The 19,493-nt window shown below is 42.6% G+C and overlaps 1 protein-coding gene across 1 annotated transcript in view; it reads left to right on the top strand.

Annotated features, from left to right (window-relative positions):
* The first annotated feature begins 8,553 nt into the window (after positions 1-8,553).
* Positions 8,554-19,493, top strand: part of asic4a (acid-sensing (proton-gated) ion channel family member 4a) — a 94,976-nt gene continuing 84,036 nt past the window's right edge. Inside the window, exon 1 of the mRNA XM_069154696.1 lies at positions 8,554-9,407. Within this exon, the coding sequence (XP_069010797.1) occupies positions 8,832-9,407 (576 nt within the window). The 5' untranslated portion in view covers positions 8,554-8,831. The remainder of the gene's footprint in view (positions 9,408-19,493) is intronic.

The raw sequence follows: 19,493 nt of genomic DNA, 5'->3' as shown, positions 1-19,493 counted from the left end.
TCACAATTGGCTTTTGTAACAGCAGTCAACTTTCCTATAAGTCTCGTCAGTGAGTGAACTTTCAGAATAGGAGTGGATCTGCTCATCTTTTCTCTCTTCGCTCGTCCTTCACTCCGACCGGTGGAGGCAGACGGCCGTCCTCTTCAGAGCCGGGTCGCGTCGGAGGTTTCTTCCTGTTAAAAGGGAGTTTTTTCCTTCCAGCTGTCGGTCATGAGGGAACTGTTGAACTGTCGGGTTTCTTTGGCTTTCTATAATACCGCGAGGTCTTGACCTGACTTGGGGTGGGCGTTTCAAGCAAAAACACCATTTGAAAATTTGAAATGCTTCGCTGTGATAAATGCCGATTCCGTATGGGACTTTTTTGACGACTGTGGTCATCGTTGGAGGATTCTCCTGTTTGCACCGCTGTATCTAAATCTCTCAGCGCCACGCAGTTTTACCTGCAAAGCTCCGCAACTTTGGGAGCAATGTGTTCTTCTTCAGCTTGTGTTGTTTAATGGAAGCTGGAAGAGCTTTTAGGTACATTACCGCCACCTTCTGACGGGTGTAACGCATCGCAACCAGATGCCAGTTAAAAAAAAAAAAAAAAAAAGGGTAAATAAGGAAGGATTTACTAATCAATTTTCTATTTTTTTTAATGACTATTTGAATTAATTTCATTTCCCATCCCTCGAACTGACTGTTTTGATTGTCGTAAGATAACTTGTGTGATTTGGTGCCCTTTCAATTTTTTTCTTGATTTATGGACTGTTTAAAAAAGTTTTCTCATTGCAAAACAGGTCATTTTTTACTCTTTAAAAAAAAAAAAAAAAAATGCACATTTCAAAAAGGGTTTCATTTTGTTTATTGAACTTCATAGTTGGCAGACTTTTAGGTGATCGTATCTATGCAGGCAGCTTCATGTTTGCTTTAAGTGGTTTTTTTTTTCCGGGTTGCTCCTCGCCTTTCAGTATTTAAACATAAAACATACATTTCACGAATATAAATGAATATAAAATGAGGCCACTACCATCCGTTCTGTGTTACATGACTTGCATTGCTGGGAAAATGAAATAAGCCATCGCTCCAGGACCACTACCACTGTGCAGGCACGCGATCAAATTTACCCTTAATGGCCCACCTGCAAACGTCATTACCTCCATTTACAAATTTACATTAAATTTATATTCAGTTTTCTGAAGCACTATTATACACCAGTAGCCCAGAGATGCGCACTGCTTGAGCACCATGCACGCGTCGACAGCGCACAATACAACCGACCTGCAGCACCTTGATACAAGTACCGCTGAGTGATTTTCTTTACATTGATTGTACAAAAGAAAGTGCTGCTTAGTGCATGTATGGGAGAGAGGACAAAGCTTTTGCTGAAGCAAGTCCTCCGCCACCTGATTGTCCTGTATTTCCAGTCGGAGGGGAAGGAAAGGAGAGCGAAGCGACAGCACAGCAGGGGAGGTCGGAGTCCCTTACAACTGTGGCCGCTTACAGGCGGCCGAATCACCATTCTGGCAGGGCATATCAAATTGTGAAGAGTGCGTTCAGTCTGTGGTGATAAACTGTGAGAAGCATGGTGAAGAAGTAAATAGAGCCACATAATAAGACCAACGCAGGAGCTGCATACAGTAACACTACAGTTCGCTTGAACTGGCTGCAACATGGCCGCGATGTCGACCTGTCCTATATAACATCCTTTGAAATATGACTGTGCGGTACTGCACCAACAACGACTCTCACCGCTGAAAGTCGGATCTTATTGTGATTTTGCACGGATCAGATATAAATGGGCTTTATGGGCGCCATTCTCTGTGAATTTATTTTCCCACTCACATGCGGATTAAGATGGCTTCCTTGCATGTGCAGTGCACTTTTTCCGTAGCTTGTTTATGCATCACAGTGAGAATAAAAAATTGTTGTGAACAAGACAAAAACTCTTTGCTCGTAGTTGAAGCCCCCAAGGCTTAGAAACGGCAGAAATTTCCATCACAACATAATTATACTGAACAGAACTCAGTATACAAAGCTCTACTCATAAATACTCATAAAATAGACTGAACAGGCAAAGCCAAGCAAAAACAATAACATTGATTTTAATGAAAATATTACATAGATACATGCATATGGTAAAAACAGTACATGCACTCACAGTATATGCGTTTTAGGGATGAAAAAAGCAACTCGGCCAAAAAAAACAAAAAAAACCCCCAATTTATCAGATGGGGATGCAAAAAAAAACACCACAATGAGAGGCTTTTTGAGCACAAACATTAGTAACTTAATTCACATAAGTACCCTACAGTGGCTTCCCTCATTAGATTGTAACAGTTCGCTCTGAATTTTCCTCTCATTGAGCTGAGATCTCGGATGTTTGCTCGAGGGGGGAAAAAAAAGAACAAATATCAGCCAGCTGTCTGCAGCCTCCACAACACTGCACCCTCAAATATGAAACATGGAAGAAAAAAACCCAACAAGAAATACAATATTTTGCGGCTTTTATGCAAATTTGACATTTCCCCTGCCGGTTCCACAGAGCCAGGTCTACTGTTGACCACAGATACCTGCCTGCGTTGCTGCTGAGGTAGCAGCAGCCGCTGTTGCATTAAGCCTTCATTATTTTTTATCAGCACATTATTACCTTTCAAAAGAAATGACACACATGCAAGTCTGAATGGGATATTTTTAGAAAGAGCGCATGCATACTTTTGACTGGAGCTTTTGGATTTGACCAGATGCATTGCTCGTCTTTTATTTCATTCGTTTTAATTGAAAATGCAGCAGAGATCTCCAACTGTAGCGCTGCCATCATGTCTTCATTTCCCGATCGAGACCGAAACATTTTCCTTTTTAGAGCTGGAGCATACTAAAAAGTAAATACAAATCAATAAAATTTGAATTTCTTTACATTGAAAGTAGAAACTGCAGAGTTTATCAATTGATGATTTAAAATTGCCAGCAGCTTTGTGAAAGACATTTACAAGAATTTGCAAAGAACTGCAAGGAAACATCTGAAATTCCACCCGGTCCGAACACTGCAGGAACTTCAGGCATTCATAATCAGCTGATCATTACGAAATCATAATTAAATCTCCAGCAATATCGCTTTTATGTGTCAACTGTGACTAAATCCCTGCGGTGTTTTTCACCCGGACAATTACAGTGGCAACTTAAAAATCAACCTGGCGGTAAGCCAACACCAAAACCAGAGCGGCAATCGCAGGATGGCACTCCGGAGGGAAAATATTTTTGACAAGGATTCATGATCACTTCACAATCCGTGGACCACTACAGGATACATTGACTCGGCCGACCTGTCGCAGGCAAATTGAGAGACATGGTGGATAAAAAAAACAAACTCAAATAGACTGTTGAGCTGAAAATCATTGTAGTTACCGGTGGAGATAAAGTACTCCAACTACGAAGCGGTTTGCTCTATTTGTTCCGAAAAAGTTTTAGGCCAAAGCGGGTAACAAAAATTCCACAAATACTTATGCATCTGCGCTTTAATGCAGCATCTGAACAAATATTCAGCACAGCGAGGACCGTGGTCAGGCCACAACAACACAAGCTAAAGGCGGGGAAAAATGAATGTGCTCATTACCTGCAAAATAACCTGGACAAGTAGTTCAAAAAGAGCTGAAACTAAGGATCTATATATATATATATACATACATATATATATATATATATATATATAAGGATCTATTACTTTTGGTTTGGTTTAAACTTGTAGGCTAAGAAATACTACAATGTCGTACACGTTCAACAATCACTTCTCTTCTTCAAATTGTGAACTTTGTGAAAATATCTGAAAGGTATTAAGGTGTAAATTTGGCAATTCAATTTGTTCAGTCTCCGGTGCAAGTTAACTTCAACTTTTAAGATCCAAAATCAAGATCATTTAGAATTGAGAGCAAAAATCTTGACTCATTGTTCACTCGTGACGGATCTCATGGTCGTCCCGGGGAGGTGATGTTTGCTCAGAAGCTTTTAGAAGCTCCAAACAAAAGAATTAGGGGAACCTTAAAATTTGTTTCACATATTATTGTTTTTGAGGTTGAGCGTGAAGTTCACTGGTTAGCTAGATCCTTTTTTTTTTTTTTTTTTTTTTTATATATTGGCCTTTTGTAATAAAGACAGACTCCTTCAACAAATCAATCTAACCTAGAATACTATTAAAATTTAAAACTCTGTGAAGGTTAGAAAAATCCATAATGAAAATAATACAACATAAAAAAATAAAGAAACAGATTATTAAAAGATGATATATATATATAAAAAAAAAAAAAAAAAAAACGGAAACGTGCCCAGCATGTATTCTTCAGTCAGTTCGAAAAGTTATTCATAGCCTTAATTATTTGAACGCCTAGTTGTGCAAATACAATATATAATCTATGCAAGAAAGTCTTGATGGCCACAGACTTCCTGGAAACATTAAGGAACTCGACGAGATAATGTACATTCGATTTTAAACACGTCTTTATGGGTTTAATGAGCATGTTAGCCTCCGGGGGGGAAACTTGCGAAGCTTCAGAGTTTAGATTTTTTTTTTTTTTTTTTTTTTTTAAATGATTGTTTGATTATCAGTGCGGTTGTTCACCGGGTGAGTGAGAGGCTGCTTTTTTTTATTTTTATTTTTTCTAAGACCTGAAGAAAACTATTCTCATTCCCGCAGCTTTCACATTTACAAACACACAACAAAACTTTTTTCATTTCTAATTTAGCGTCGCTCTTAATTTAAGCAGTGCGCGCACATTTTTTTTTGTTTTTTTAATGTGTGCAGTTACTTCTGCTTTCCCTCACAGAACTTTCATTGTCTGCGTTTCCCTCTCAGCTTCCTGCCAACACAGGACTATCAGCTCACACAGGTGCATGGCATTTGGTTAATTATTCTTCTCTTCTGGAAATTGGGGGTTTGTGCAAAAAGCCCTTTCAGTTCAGCCGCTCGCCGCTTCTGGAGGGCAGAAGTCGGACTTCAAAACCGCAATTGAGTCGTCGCGCGTGTTGCTCGGCATATATCATACGACTTGCTTTCTTTACCCAGAGACTGGTTTCACGTCAGGAGCTGGTTTCAGGCTTCTCGGGTGTCTCTTAAGGGGGCTAAATGTGGCTCACCTGTCCAACGGAACCGCATCGCTCCTTCAACTTTGATTACAGATTGATATTCGGGATGCTTTGTGATTTTTTTTTTTGAATATCCCCCCCCCCTTTTACTCGGCGCCCGGCGGCGGCGCAGTCACGACCACCTGGAGGTGGCGGTAACGCACCTGAAAGCTTGTTCACACCTCCTTATGTTGTTCCACGGCAGTTGAAGAAGAACACGTTGCCACCGGCTGTGCGGCTTTTGCTTGGTGAAACTGCGCGGGGCTGTGAGAGTAAACGTCGCGATGCGTGTCGAATAATAAAACGTCGAATAATACAAAATAAAAACCGGCTAATGGTCCAACAATAGTCGAATAGTTTCTACTGAATATTGAATCGCATTTTTGCTTAAAAGGCTCATCCCTAATTAATATTACCCGCCCGAAATCACACCGTAGCGAGCGATACACTATTAAATCCACCGGAGGATGCCGTGTCCGTGTCACATCTTGCCTCGCCTGAAAAGCACAGGCCTGTAATGACTGGCTCATCTTTCATTCCCGGTGGTACAAAAAGAAGAATACGGTGTGCAGAGGGAGGAGGTCGGGAGATACAGGACTCTCTCCCCTCTGTATCTGTGAGAATTCAACATGGACATCTTTTATGTCACATAAATAGGCTAGTTACATTATGTAACTGACGTAATGTACGATAAGTAAGTCGCATGACGTAACCTTACATGTGTGAAGTTACTTTATCTGGACCTAACCGAGGCGTTTTCTGTGCATCACGTGCTAAATGCACGCTAAAGAATTAGAAATACACGTCACATGAACCCAGGTAGCCACCCATAATTTTACATCTATAACTTCTTCTGATGTTAAAACGAAAGTTGTACGCTTGACTCTAGAGTTAGACTGAGATATAGAGGACGTGCTCGAACGAGAGAGACACAGAGAGCGAGTGAGAAGGAAAAACAAAACATTGTTATTTCATCTGTTTTTCAGTTCATTAGAAAATGAACCACACAAGAGAAAAAAAATACTAAAGAACAAAACAAGTCTGTAATTCTGATTTGTTGATTGCATGTCAAACAATGCTGCCATTTTTTAATCTATTACTGATCGTTGCAGTGGAACACAAAGACTGCATCACCGTTTTGTGCTTTTGATTTAAATCCTGAGCTCTGCTGTCTGAAATTATTTGGTTTTGCATGACAAAATAGCACAGAAAAGGTTTAATAATACCAGTGAAACTAAATTTGAAAGATAACTTCTTTCTTTTTTTTTTTCCGCGCTCAGTAGTTTTCTGTTTGCTGCAAAATAATTGTTAAATTTGAGGTTTTGTAGTTTCTGCTTTTTAGCTTTGGGGCATTTTTTTTTTTTTTTTTTTTTTTTTTACTTAATGTTTAAATTACTTCAAAATTCAGTTTAAAACATCTTCAGTTTTATATGTGAACATTTCCACAGACAAATACAATCCATGCTTGTTGGTTATGATTGGGATTAATGCTCTGAATAAAGAGAACATGTCTCCAATTGCCACAGAGCTGTTGACATCAAAGCAACCACTGGCTACAGAGACGCCCAATAGATGGAGCCTTTGGACGAGATGATAAAACTGTCAGCCTTTTCTCTAAAGAGAAGACATAATCCGTCCGTATCTCCCAGCTCTACAAACTACTTTTATTCCTCAATAAACAGCAGAAAGAGAGCAATTTCAAAGCGACTCGGCTATATTTTTTCAAAAAAAAGAATTTCACTTCCAACTGAGACTTGTATTTGAATTGGAGAAAAGCTCTCCCTTATGCCGGGGGAAGAAGTGACCCTATAATAAGCCCCTGCCAATGGTCTAACAAAATGAGACATTATTCAAAGTGTCAAAAATCACTTGAAGGTCAGCGACATTTAATCCGCTGCATCTCATTTTTTTTAGGGCATCAAACACAAAGCAGGCTGGGGGGGGGGAGTTTGGAGTGTAATTGGCTCTGACAAACACACATAATGCCATCCTCTCCTTGAATGGTTTTCATGTGCCAGATGTGTCTGCGTGTTTTTTTATTATTTTTTATTCACATTTGGTATTTAGTCATGGCGTGGACTGTGAGCTTTCATTCCCTCTGTGAGACTGTAAATAAGCCCGGCATCCTCTGGGAGTGACTACATAAAACACTGTGGTTAGCAGACCTCAGTGCCTGCCAGAGGCACAGCTAAACTATGGACTCTCAGCTTCTATCAAGTAAAAGTAACATCCTACATATCTTTGTTTATCTAGCCCGAGAACACACCATCAAAAGACAATTCTGCACAAACAAAAGTATGAAAAGCAGATGTCTGAAGGAGGCCAATGACAAAAAGCATAAAGGCAGAATTATTTTGTCCCTAAAGGACACAATTTAATCTGATTTGGACTCGATGCTTTCACGTTTGCCAAAACTTTTTGCTAATTTACAGCACAAACATTATGTTTCAGAAGTCATCCGCGTCAGCAGAAATGTTTCGGAAGGTTTAGAATAAATAACAGGTTTCTTTTGTGCCCCGATTCTTTCTCCAGTTTGAATAATTTCACATTTCCGATGCTCTCTGAGACTTGACTTGGCACGCGTGTTTAGAGCGGTTGAACTCACTTTTAAATATTCCTTTTCTCTCGAGGTCTCAGCCCCTTGTGATGTGACCCGCATGACTAATTCCATTTAAAGGGGAATAGCATGCATTAGGGCTCTCACTTTTCTGCCTTTCATTTGCATAATTTTGTTTGGCAACTTGGAAAAGGGCCATTAACAGCACTAAGACACACGGCAAAGGGTAGGGACCGGAGGCAGATCAATACTTGATTTCAACATCTCTAGCAGCACCGGGGTCCAGATCAGGATGCATTCACTAATTCAAATTCGAGCAGGAGTCTCGTGACGCTACCATTAGTTCCCGATAAGGAAACACTGTTGTGCTGCCGCTCTTAATCTCTGACAGACACATTCGCTCGATCGATAGTCTTTTACTTTTTTGTTGCAAAGACAAGATTGATTGCCAGCAGTCGCCTCGTGCTCAATTCCACTTCTCGCACTCCTCATTGTGGTTTCAATTAGGCATTCTCCAGAGACCGTTGTCGTTGGTGGCATTAAAAGGCGCTGACGTCCTGCGATTCACATCAAACAGATGTTTGACAGAACAGCCGCTGAGAGCAACTTTATTCAGGTCAAGAAATGAAAGCACCGTCCAAACAAGTGGATTAAGCAGGAGGGGGTCTGTCTGCGGGAAGCACGGGGATGACCGGGGGAAGTTGCGACTCGCGCCAGTGAGGAGGAAATAATCACAATGTTACCTTCTCATGAATTATTAAGTGCCCTGTTCTTATTTTAGCCCGACTCAAAATGCAGCATTTTCATCTGAGGGTCTGATGCAGTGTGCAAGGGTGTTTTTTTTTTTTCTTTTTCTTTTTTTTTGACAGCTGTATTACTGCTGATAAGCGAGACTGTGTGAGCTGATCAAGTAGTGAGACAAGCGTTCAGAGCAGGAGCAGCACAGCAGCAGCAGCGCTGTAGTCACCAGGAGCCGTGGAGGCAGAAGCAGCAGAAGCTCTATCAGTCACAGCACAGCAGCAGCGACAGCAGCAGCAACAAACTCTCTCCTCTCTTTTTCCTCTTCTTTCTGGAGTTGTTTTCTGCTCAGAGGACAAAAGCCAAGGAAGTAGGGGGGAAGTGATCCGGGGCTGATAGCTGCCATCAAAACCAAAACCAAAACGCAGACCTGGCTGCCCCCATGCCTATCGAATTTGTTTGCAAAATCAAATTTGCAGAGGAGGATGAGAAGCAGAAAAGCAAGCAGGATGGGGACAAGGAGAGCCTGATCGAGGAGAGCTGCGCACCTCCGGCCAAGGACTTGGCCGGGTTTGCTAACTCCTGCTCCCTTCATGGGATTAACCACATCTTTGTCTCTGGTCGCCTGGGCATCCGGCAGACTCTCTGGGCTCTTGCCTTTTTGACTTCGCTGGCGCTCTTTCTGTACCAAGCGGCTAAGTGTGCCATCTCTTACCTGGAGCACCCTCATGTCACAGCTCTGAATGAGGAGGCGAGCCCCGAGATGGTTTTCCCCGCTGTGACCATCTGCAACATCAACCGCTTTCGCTTCTCCGCGCTCACCGACGCTGACATCTACCACCTGGCTAACTTGACGGGTCTGCCCCCCAAAAACAGGGACGGGCACAAACCTACTGATTTAATGTATCCTGCCCCCGACATGCAGGACATCTTCAACAGGACGGGACATCAGTTAGATGAGATGCTCATGAGCTGCAATTTCAGTGGCCAGAACTGCTCAGCTGACGACTTCTCTGTGGTGAGTGTAAAACTTTCTCAAAGTTCTGCTTTCGCGTCACTCTTAAAAATCGTACATTACTCAGTTGTGATTTAACGTCTTCCTCGAAACTTTTCCCACTCAACAAGCTTGGTTGAATTAAAATGTGCTCACATTAAACATCCTGAGGATTCACAAGTGCGTAAGCGCGAAGGCAAAACGAAACACTTTAAGGCAGGAGGAATTGAAATTCTCTTTGTGTTTGTACTCATCTCCAAAGGCCATGTGGTTCCCACGATGCAGTTCTGCATGCAAGATTCATGGCTTTGGCTCAGTCATGGAGCTGCATCTCTTCTCACTAAGTTCTAAGCAGCAACAGTGTTTCTCTTCAGCCGTGCCTGTACCAGAATCTATTACGTCAAAGAACAAAGGCTGCTCGCGATGAAGGAAAAACAGAGAGCTGTCGTATGTGGTTGTGTACTTTTCCAAGGCAAACTGTGCTTTAACGCTGCCTCCAACCCCACTAGCTGAGAGTGCGCGGCAACAAAATTGTCATCGAAAATAGCCGAGTCTCTTCTTCCTCTCTTTCCCGTCTCCCCCTGTCGCTCCCACTCTCTCGTTCTGACATTGCAGAGCAGCTGCCTCTCTCTCCTTCTCCCCTCTCTCCGAACCTTCCAGGAGGGAAGGACTAATGCTTCTTCAACGTTGTATTTCAATCTTGCTGCTGTTAAGATTAAATATTTAAAGACTGACATACATGATTTTTGCATTAGCCAGATTGACTAAAAGGAATGAAACAATTTCCATGAGAGGGAAAGTGTGCGTGCGTGTGTGTGTTGTGTGTGTGTGTGTGTGTGTGTGTGTGTGTGTGTGTGTGCGTGTGTGCGTGTGTGTGTGTGTGCGTGTGTGCGTGTGAAAGGATCAGGTGAAAGAGGGAGAGTTTGTGCTTGTGTTCTGTGCACTATTTATTAAAGGCACTGTCCTTGCAGGAGATGGATTTCCCCATCTCTCCTGCAGGAATAGGAATATGCAATTGCTTTAGTGATGATAAAGTGCGGTTGTCGAGTCTTAATAGGGTATGTTGAACATTGATATGCTCACCTTCCTGAGACCTAAAGATTCCGTCTTATCACAGAGATGGCTCTACATTACGTCTGATGGGACAAATTATGCCAAAGAAATAATGACATTTCGCTGCTCCTCAGTGTCCCCGGGTATTTATTTTTCTTTGTTGTCAGGGCAAACTCTCGAATGTGGATATAAAATGACCTGTGACGCGAACGCGTCCCCCTCTCAAGAAATGTTCTCAGTAGTGGCATCAGGAAAAAGCAAATGCCATGTCATGCTCCTCGGGGAGGATGGGGGGAGGACGGGGGGGTTGACAAAATCTGAGTCTGAAGCAGCAACAATGCTCCAAAAGTTTATAATCTGCTTGTAGCACGTTTGACGGCGATATCCTCCGACACGTTGACACTCAGCCCTCCCTGAGTACATTAATTAGCAGACAATTCTGACATCCAGGAAATGTCTGTCCCGTGTCAGTCGATGGAGCGTCCTGTAGCTCTCTTTGGACACGGGGCGACTTCATCACAGATTAAGATCCTGTTGAAAGTTCCCGAAGCTTCTGTTTCCTCTCTGTCAGCTATGTGATCTGCATTTTCGTGGGCTGTCAGTTAGATTTGTTACAGGCTACTGGCTGCCTCCACTCATGACAAATTACTTACTCTTTGTCCTGTTGGGGAACACAACTGGGAGTGCATGGGGAGGACGGACTGGGAGTGTGTGAGGGGAGGGGGAGTGGGGGAGGGAGAGCGCAGCTCTGAGACCACAATGTAAAAGTAACAGAGTGCAAATGAAGCTCAGTCGCATGCATCTATGCCCCTCCGTTCCTGTTTGTGTGTTTTGTAACTACAAATTGCGGGGTCATTTGTTGCAGCAAGAAAGCCATCATTACAGGTGATGGACTATTAATCGCAAGCATGTGCAAACCCACGTATAAAAGAGTCCTGCACACATCGGCCATTATTCTTCCTCTCTTGAGGCCCTCCTTCAGAATCGGCTCCTTTTAATGTATTTTTTTTTTCTTTCAATTGATCATTCTGGGAGCTGCAGATGTTTTATTTTGGTAATGGCCTCGTGGATGTGAGACTCTTGGGGAATTGCATGATGAAAAATAATTGCGATATTTTTGGACATTTTCGCTTTTGTGTGAACAGACCGTGTTCTGTGCAAAAGACCTCTGGTCTGCATTTTGTCCTGTTTCACTCCGAATCTTTATTGTTGTATTCATATTATAAATTTTGTAAATGCCCTTCATAAACTTGATTCATCATTTGCATTTGAGTAGCAAATTTTGTCAAAACAGAGTGTCTCAAATGTTCCTTTTTTTAAGCAATGAGTTGCTGGTTTTTTTTCTCCAGAAAATCGTGAATTGGCCTCTGAATTCGCTGTTCAAAAGAGTTAGATAAATAGAAGTCTCAAGGCCAGAACAAAATTGTCTGGCTGCTCTAATTTATGGCAGGAAAATACATAATCACGGAGCAGAGAAATTTGTTTTCCTCTTTCCAGCATCGTGGACCGGCATGATTATTTGACGTAGGTAATAAGGCCATTCTTTATAATTAAAGATTACATTATTGACTTGGATTAATCACAGAAGATAAAGCTGATTCAACAAGCCATGAATAAATAGATTAATATTTTTCTTCCAGTCTAACGCTGAATAATTGTTCATCTATTGTGTGGTGCTGTCTCAGAGATGAGCAGCGAGCCCTTTGGCTTTTTTTTAAACAGAGCTCTGAATTGGTTTGCTCTGACCCTCAGCTGTGTTTGCTGCTGCATTATCAGATTTTGCTCTGAGCAAGGACAGATCCCTTCTGCATATATTCATGGAGATAACTAAACAGCTATAGGGTGGCGTGCGAGGTGATCTATAAAAACCCGGGTTAACAGGGACAGCGCTGAAGAGCTCGCCGCCTGCAATTTGTCATTTCACTGACTGAAGCCTCTATTATGTGTTTTATAGATAATTGAATGTTTAATGGTGTAAGCCACAGATGATCCCCCCCCCTCCTTTTTACATGTCCTATCCTTCATACTGGAATCAAGCCACATTAATGTAAATCAATATTGTGTAGAAATGGCAGAAGAGAGACCTTATTGTGAGTTGATCTCTGAGTAAACTGCCCTTGTGTGGGTCATGGGGGGGGAAAAGAAATGATGAGCAAACAATAATTAGATTGTAAATAGGAAAATGAAGTGATGAGCCGCAGAATCGGGCGTTCACTTAAAGCTGGAGTTTGTTCCAGCTTTGTGCAGCATCAGACTCTGAGGTGCAATCACAGAGAGAGAGAGAGAGAGAGTGTGTGTCACGGAAACTACTACATGTCTGGTACAGAGTCTCGGCTTCAGTTCGGTTTTGAGGTATGTTTTACATTTTCCTGGTGTGTGGAAGCCATGCACAAATATTATTTCTTCCGGGGCCCGAGGTTCAGGGTCGACCTGCTCCGTCAGTCTGTCAGTCGGGCTCGATGTGGTGTGAAACATGTGGTTTTTGACTCGATGTATCTGAAGAAAGATACACGAGTGTGACTCGTTGTTAAGTAATGTATCCCCCACCTTTAACATTTTCTGAGTCCTGCGAAAACTCGAGCACAGTCTTTCATTCTCAGTGAAAATATGTGTGTCTGTGTGTCTGTGCATGCATACAAATGTGTTGTGTAGATGTGCAGATGACTGTGAGAGTGACATCCATTTCTCCAGTGGGTCCAAGTCCAAAGTCTGCACACGCCTTAACAACACATCCCCCCCACCCAACCCCCAACACACACACACACACACACACACACACACACACACACACACGCGCGCAAATACACACATCGCACAGGCGTCTCCCCCAGCCACCTGCCTTCCCTCTGGTGGGGAGCGAGGAGTGGGAGCGTGAAAGTGACTGGCTGTGTGGACCGGCTTAGTCTCCAACAGCCTGTCAATTAGCCATGTACAGTTCCACTGCTGTGGGAGTCCCCGCAGCTTAACATGCTGCCTGATATCTGATCCACACACCCGACCCTGGAGGCCAGTGTTGAGAGTTATTACGGCCCCCACAACCCCTAAACAAACAACGCGCTGTCCTATCTTGTCTTTTGTTCTTATTTTAACATTGAGGCGCTGAAGTTAAACCAATCTTTCCAGGCTAAAGGGAGGACTGCTGCTGTTGCAGCCCACTCCAGTTCCCCACTGCTTTTCCAGTGTATCAGAGGAAGATGAATTACGGTGCAATTGGTCGGCTGCTCCCCTCCGATATGCATCGCCTCAGCGTAATCAGGTGAAACCCACCTGTGACCAGCCGATGGATAACACCCATATGCAAACAGTTTATAGTTGGGAAGATTTACCCTTTCGATCACTCCCTGAGCTGGTTTTTAAAAACCCTCTCTGTGTGCGCCTCGGTTTGGTGCGCCGGGGTTTGATGAGGAGAATCTGCGGCTCAGGGATGGCTTTTAACTCCACGATAAAGGCTTCCGATGTTGTGGTACTGCCAAACCCCCTTCCTTAACCCCTGGGAGTCTTTTACTCACACAGACATTTGTCTCTTTCTGACAAGTCATACACCCAGCTGTTGGTAGTGCTAATGTGGCTGCACACATGCACACACACACACACACACACACACACAAACATGTGTATTTAGAGTGTGCAGATAGAATTCTTCCCCACACAAACACACACAGGTCCCATCACAGATTGAGAGAGTTGGCTCGCAAGATTGATCATGACTCCTGACTGGGTGCCCCTCCCTCTCTGGAGGATCGATACATCCTTCAGTCAGATTGCTTCCCTGCCCTTCCTACTCCAAGCCTGGTGTGACTAATTATCTTGTGCCTGTGTTTTGGGCCCAGTCTCAGTTGCATTTGTTAATGCTGCCAGAGTTGGTGAAGAATTTGATCTGTAGGACAAGATATCTGTTTGTTTTAGCGTATATCCAGCCCAGCTCAATCAATATACACTGTCTAACTGTTCCCTAAAGGGTGCTGAAATCATCGAGCAATATGCGATGACTCACAGCTTGTACTAAGTGGAGATGGGGCGGAATGAGCGTTTTGTTCAAGTGAAATCAAATTTAAAGTTAGGTCCAAATATAAATTTGTCATGCAGTTATAGTTTGTTGCCCTAAATAAATCCATCTGAAACAGGAATCACCTAATGAAGAGGCAAAGAGTCTTTGAATGAAATTGCATCCTCAGGCTTGATCAGATTAATTAGAAATCTTAATAACTTGCCAAACTTGAATTGCTTCTTGCAAACAAAACCGTGTGTCTCCATGTTGTGCTGGTAATGGCATCTTTAAGTAACATTTTCTGCTTACTGCTTTCTTTCCGAATCTCGGTTGCAATTTCAAGTTGGGTATCTGCATATCTGCAATGTGAATGATTTCCTTTGGAGCTATTCTGCCTCAGTGACCCCTTCAAACAAGTACCTCCTAACTTCGATTTATAGTACGACCCAGAAAACTGTTCTTTTTCTCAAGGATTTTGTTTAAAAAGGACAAATCAACCACTAGGGCTGCACAATTGTTAAAAACACAATTTCAAATCCGACCTTTATGCGATCCCATTTTGAAATCATGAAGATTCTGCAGAATTTTCATTTGAAAATTTGAATTTCATTTCATTTCAGCTGCATCAAAACACGCGCTCCTCCTTTCCCCTTCAACAATTAACAACGCAGCGTTATAAACCACATGATTCAGAGCAGCAGAAACCGGCAGTAAGGAGAGTAGACCCAGTGGAAGCGAGTGAGAGACAACGGAGAAAAGACAACACACGAAAAGTTAAATTTCAAAGACTTTGTTTCATAACAATTAGATCGTTCAGATTCACAAAGTTTTTCATTTAAGCCAAAAACAGCGGTGTCATCTTTCTGTTGATGTTGCTCGTTCTGTATCGGGTACCGTCGTCGTTATCTTCACTGTCTGAGAATCGAGCAGCTCCTTTACCCACTGGGTTTAGAAATATTTTGAGGAACTCTAGGAAATGCTTTTAGTGGTAAGAATGCATTTTTCTTCAACATATACCCCCACTCAAGCTCCAATTTCTTTAAGTATGTCCACGCATCCATCATAACAAGGCGCTTTCTTACACCTTGCAGTGATGATGAATGACATTCCCTGTGCAGATAACAATGATTATGAAAGCCTTTGGCCGAGCACACTTTAAATATACACTTGTCTTCTTGCTGCCAATGTGAGCTTTTTTATTTTGTCATGTTTCCCAGGCTCTGAATACATTAGTGGAAATTCCTCTGAAAAATTAACCAAGCTTGCTTTTAGGCCGCCACATAATGGGTTCGTGCTTCTTCATTCCCCTCGCTCGTGAGGTTTAATTACTTTGTGAGAGATAGCACATGCAGGTGGACAAAAAAATAGAGACACCTTCAGAGAGTAATTCTGCTCTATTCGCCAGCCATACTATCATTGGTAAAATACTGAAGTACAATTTAAAAAGTATAAATATATTCTTGAAACTGGAAGGCTACAGCGGTAAAATGGACAGGAACGTTTCCCTTCCTTGTGTATTATAACTTATGTAAAAGCCTTTTTATAACTGCGCTGAAGAAATGTACAGTCGCTCGTGGAACACGGCCGGTGTGCCTTACAGAAAGAGTGTAGACTCGGGATCATGGACCGCAGCCAGCAAATTAGTGGTTTTAAATGAGAGATAAGTGTGTGGGATCATTTTGAGCACAGACCAGAAAAGTATTAAACTTAAGTGATTCATGTCATCTGGCAGCTGTTTGTGGATTTAAACTAAAATTAAAAACTATAAGATAATCATCTCAAAACATACCGCCACTCTCGCAATACAGATGCATTAAAAATATATAAATGCTGAAGAAATAGAAAGACAAGACCACAGCAAACATAAACAAAAAACAGAAGCTGCTGGCCAACAGTGCATCCTTGTTCTCCAGTAAAGCTGCTGTAGTCCGATCAGTGTGCAGAATACAAGAGAGCAGCACCTGTGGCGGCTTCATGTTAAATCAGTGATGTCTATGTGAAACGCTGACCTTCAAAAAGGTATACTGACCCGAGCTTGATCAAATTGTACGATGTCCAGATTGATAGTTGCGTCCAAACCGACGTATAACCGGTGAAGTGAAATATCTCAATACAAGTTCAATGAAATAATAATAAAAAAAAGGAAAAAAAAAAAGGAAAGGAAATATACGGTGTAAAGCACAGATCAGGAAACTGTGGGAGCGAGACGCTGTCAGACGTGTTCAATCCCCCGATGAGGCCGTTATTTGCATCGCTAGAACATCATGAACATCTTACATCATCCGTCGTTAGGTGGTTTCACTCAGTGTGTGCAAACGCTGGATATCTGATATTTCCGATTTTTGGAATGCAGAAATCACGGCCAGTGTGACTCGGATGAAAATGTCAGTCGGCTACAATTCAGCCGATGGAAATCGCAAACAGCACAAATGTCATAGTGAATATTTACCCCTGGCACAGTCTGAGCATGAGGGCCTCGTCTGTCCGCTTGGCTGGACACTTGGCCCTTATTCTGAATTATGTCTAATGTCACACACTTGGCTTTGCCCCTTGCTGCTTTTTCTAGTTTAGTACCACACGCACACACACGATGTTGTCGAAGCGGACATGCTATTCAACGTCCTTTTTTCTGCCCCGGTTTTCCTCTCTGCTGAGTTTCCCCTCATTACTGTTGGCTGCAGTTAATGCAAACTAGGTTAGAAGTGGAGTACATGAACGCTAAGGTGTCGTGACAGGTGTGATCTTTTGTCTGAATCTGTAGGAGTAAACCACCTGAGCAGGCCGTCCTGTGATGGTGTTTGGCATTCCTTGCAGCTTCCTCTCTGGAGATGCGTGCCGTGATTTGTCAAATGGCCTCCAGGGTGGCTCACCAGCAAACGCATTAAATGCATTTTTATTTTTATTTTTTTTATCTCTGTGTAATGTTCATCCCTTACTTTCTATGTTGCTTCGTAATGCACACGATGCGTGTGGAATAACACGTTGTGAGAGGAACTGATGCTTCTCCAAATATCAGCTCCTGCTGGGCATCTTTGAGGCCGTTTGCTGCGGAGGCACCCTTGTTATGTCTTTATACTGTTTTCTAAAGCCAAGAGGAATCAATGGTGGATTAAACATTTCCACCAAAATGACCTTTTTTCCTGCTGCTGCTCAAGAGCTACTCTGCACTGTTGCAGATAGCACTTAGCATCAGTCAGAGCCACTTTATCCGCAATGCCAAGAAATTAGAAGGATTCATTGTGATGGAGGCATCCTGTTGTTCACTTGGCTGCAATTTTCAAAGGGCTGAACGAGTTGAGTAAAAATATGCGATCGCAGATATTTCCCATAACTACAGCTCTGTACTTGTAGTCCACACACACTTTTTAACAAGATGAATTTAAACCGAGCCTATTAAACATATATTTCCACGTGGATCTGATGAAAACACCACAGTGGCTGTTGTTGAGATCTCCTTTTATAAACTAATCAGAGCGAGTCTAATCTCATGTCAGTCAAACGCTGCATTATAGCTGCACTCCTGCCTGTGCATGGTAATGACAAACTGCTGCTACATCTGACAAGCTTTTGATTTTGGCTGACAACACGTAGTTGACAGCTGTGCACTGTAGCTGCCTGAGCTAATGTTAGCTTCACACGCTGACGGGAGGAAGCTATTTCACAGCTCCTGGAAGTCCTGATTTAAAACTTTTAGGGTGATGAAACAACTGGGAGATTCCAACAACTCCCAGCTGTCACTTACAATTGACAACTTCAGCTAGCTTCTCATCTGAAATGAATTTGTAGCAGCACTCGCTTTCAATCAAAATTATATTCCTCTTCGGTAAAGCTGCCTCTGGCCAAGTGTTGTTATTGCAGAGGCCGGCATGCAGAGGAGAGACTGTCCTCCTCCGAAAAACCGCCCATTAGATCTTTCATGCGGTCATCTTGTTACCACCCGCAGCGACGCTTCGATGTCAAGAGACCTCTGGTGTACATTTAAATAACGACAATCCGTCGTCCTGGAAAAGTGATGCAGTTCGGATGACGTCTGCGGGATGTGAAGAGGCAGGTTGAGTGGTTGGAGTCAAACAACAGCAGACTTCGGCGCCGGACGCCAGGTTTTTAAAACCGTTTACTGTTGCCATGCCAACATAGGTCGCATAACGATGGGTGTTTGCATCCCGTTTCTATCCCTGGGTCAGGACAGGGTTGTTGATTTTTTTGCCTAACATTGGCGTCCCGTTAAGTTTAAACGAGTAAATTTCCCCACTGTGGGATTAAATAAAGTCTCATCTCTTACTCCACACAAGTCGGGGCGTTTAGTGTTGCCAGGACGACAAATGTTGAAGTTATATCTTTAAGGCATAACACGGTTCAAGTTTTTTTTACCCCAAACCATAATTTTCACTCCACCCTTGAGCCTAAACCTAACCAAGGGGCGCTATTTTAGGAAAGATGGCTGTATAGTTTGGAGGTCTTGTTAATGTACAACAGCCAAGATTATTTTTATTTTTTTTGTGGTTTTGCTCATTCACAGAACAAACTAATTAATTCGATTATAATGACATTAGTAATTAAAATGACAAATGAAACGTTTTACTTTAAAATTGAAATTTGAATAGCAGTTCATCCCCCAAATTAGAGATTCACTTCATTGTTGTTGCATCCCATTTTCCTCTTTCTTTCTTTAAATTAGGGATTTGTTTTTGTTGTGTTGTTTTAAAGACTTTAGACCGCACCTTTTACTCTGTACGAACACGCGCAGGCCTAAAATACAATGAATGGCATTTTCTGCACGCGTGTTAGGCTGCATTTTTCTGCACAAGAAGCTTCAGAATGGGATAAATCTCCCTCCGTTTCCCCTGAACATACAACAAACCTGCCATCCACCGGGACCCTCAGACTCTATGTGTTCACGTCTTGTTTGGCTAATGTGTGGACATTAACTCTTTCACCTGACGCTGGCAGCTTCGTCGTCTGGCTCTGTCCTTGTTGACAAAACACTTGACCTTCAGGTGCAGCAAAATGTCCTCTGCTTTAGCGCGCCCTGTTTGAATCGCCACCACTCATTCTGTCATCCAAGCATT

The sequence above is a fragment of the Embiotoca jacksoni genome, unplaced genomic scaffold (assembly GCF_022577435.1).
Source record: "Embiotoca jacksoni isolate LCO1_2020_lvr unplaced genomic scaffold, fEmbJac1.0.p SCAF_2, whole genome shotgun sequence".
Lineage (NCBI taxonomy): Eukaryota > Metazoa > Chordata > Actinopteri > Embiotocidae > Embiotoca > Embiotoca jacksoni.
The sequence above is the reverse complement of the archived record's forward strand: the minus strand, read 5'-3'. Positions and strand labels throughout refer to the sequence as shown.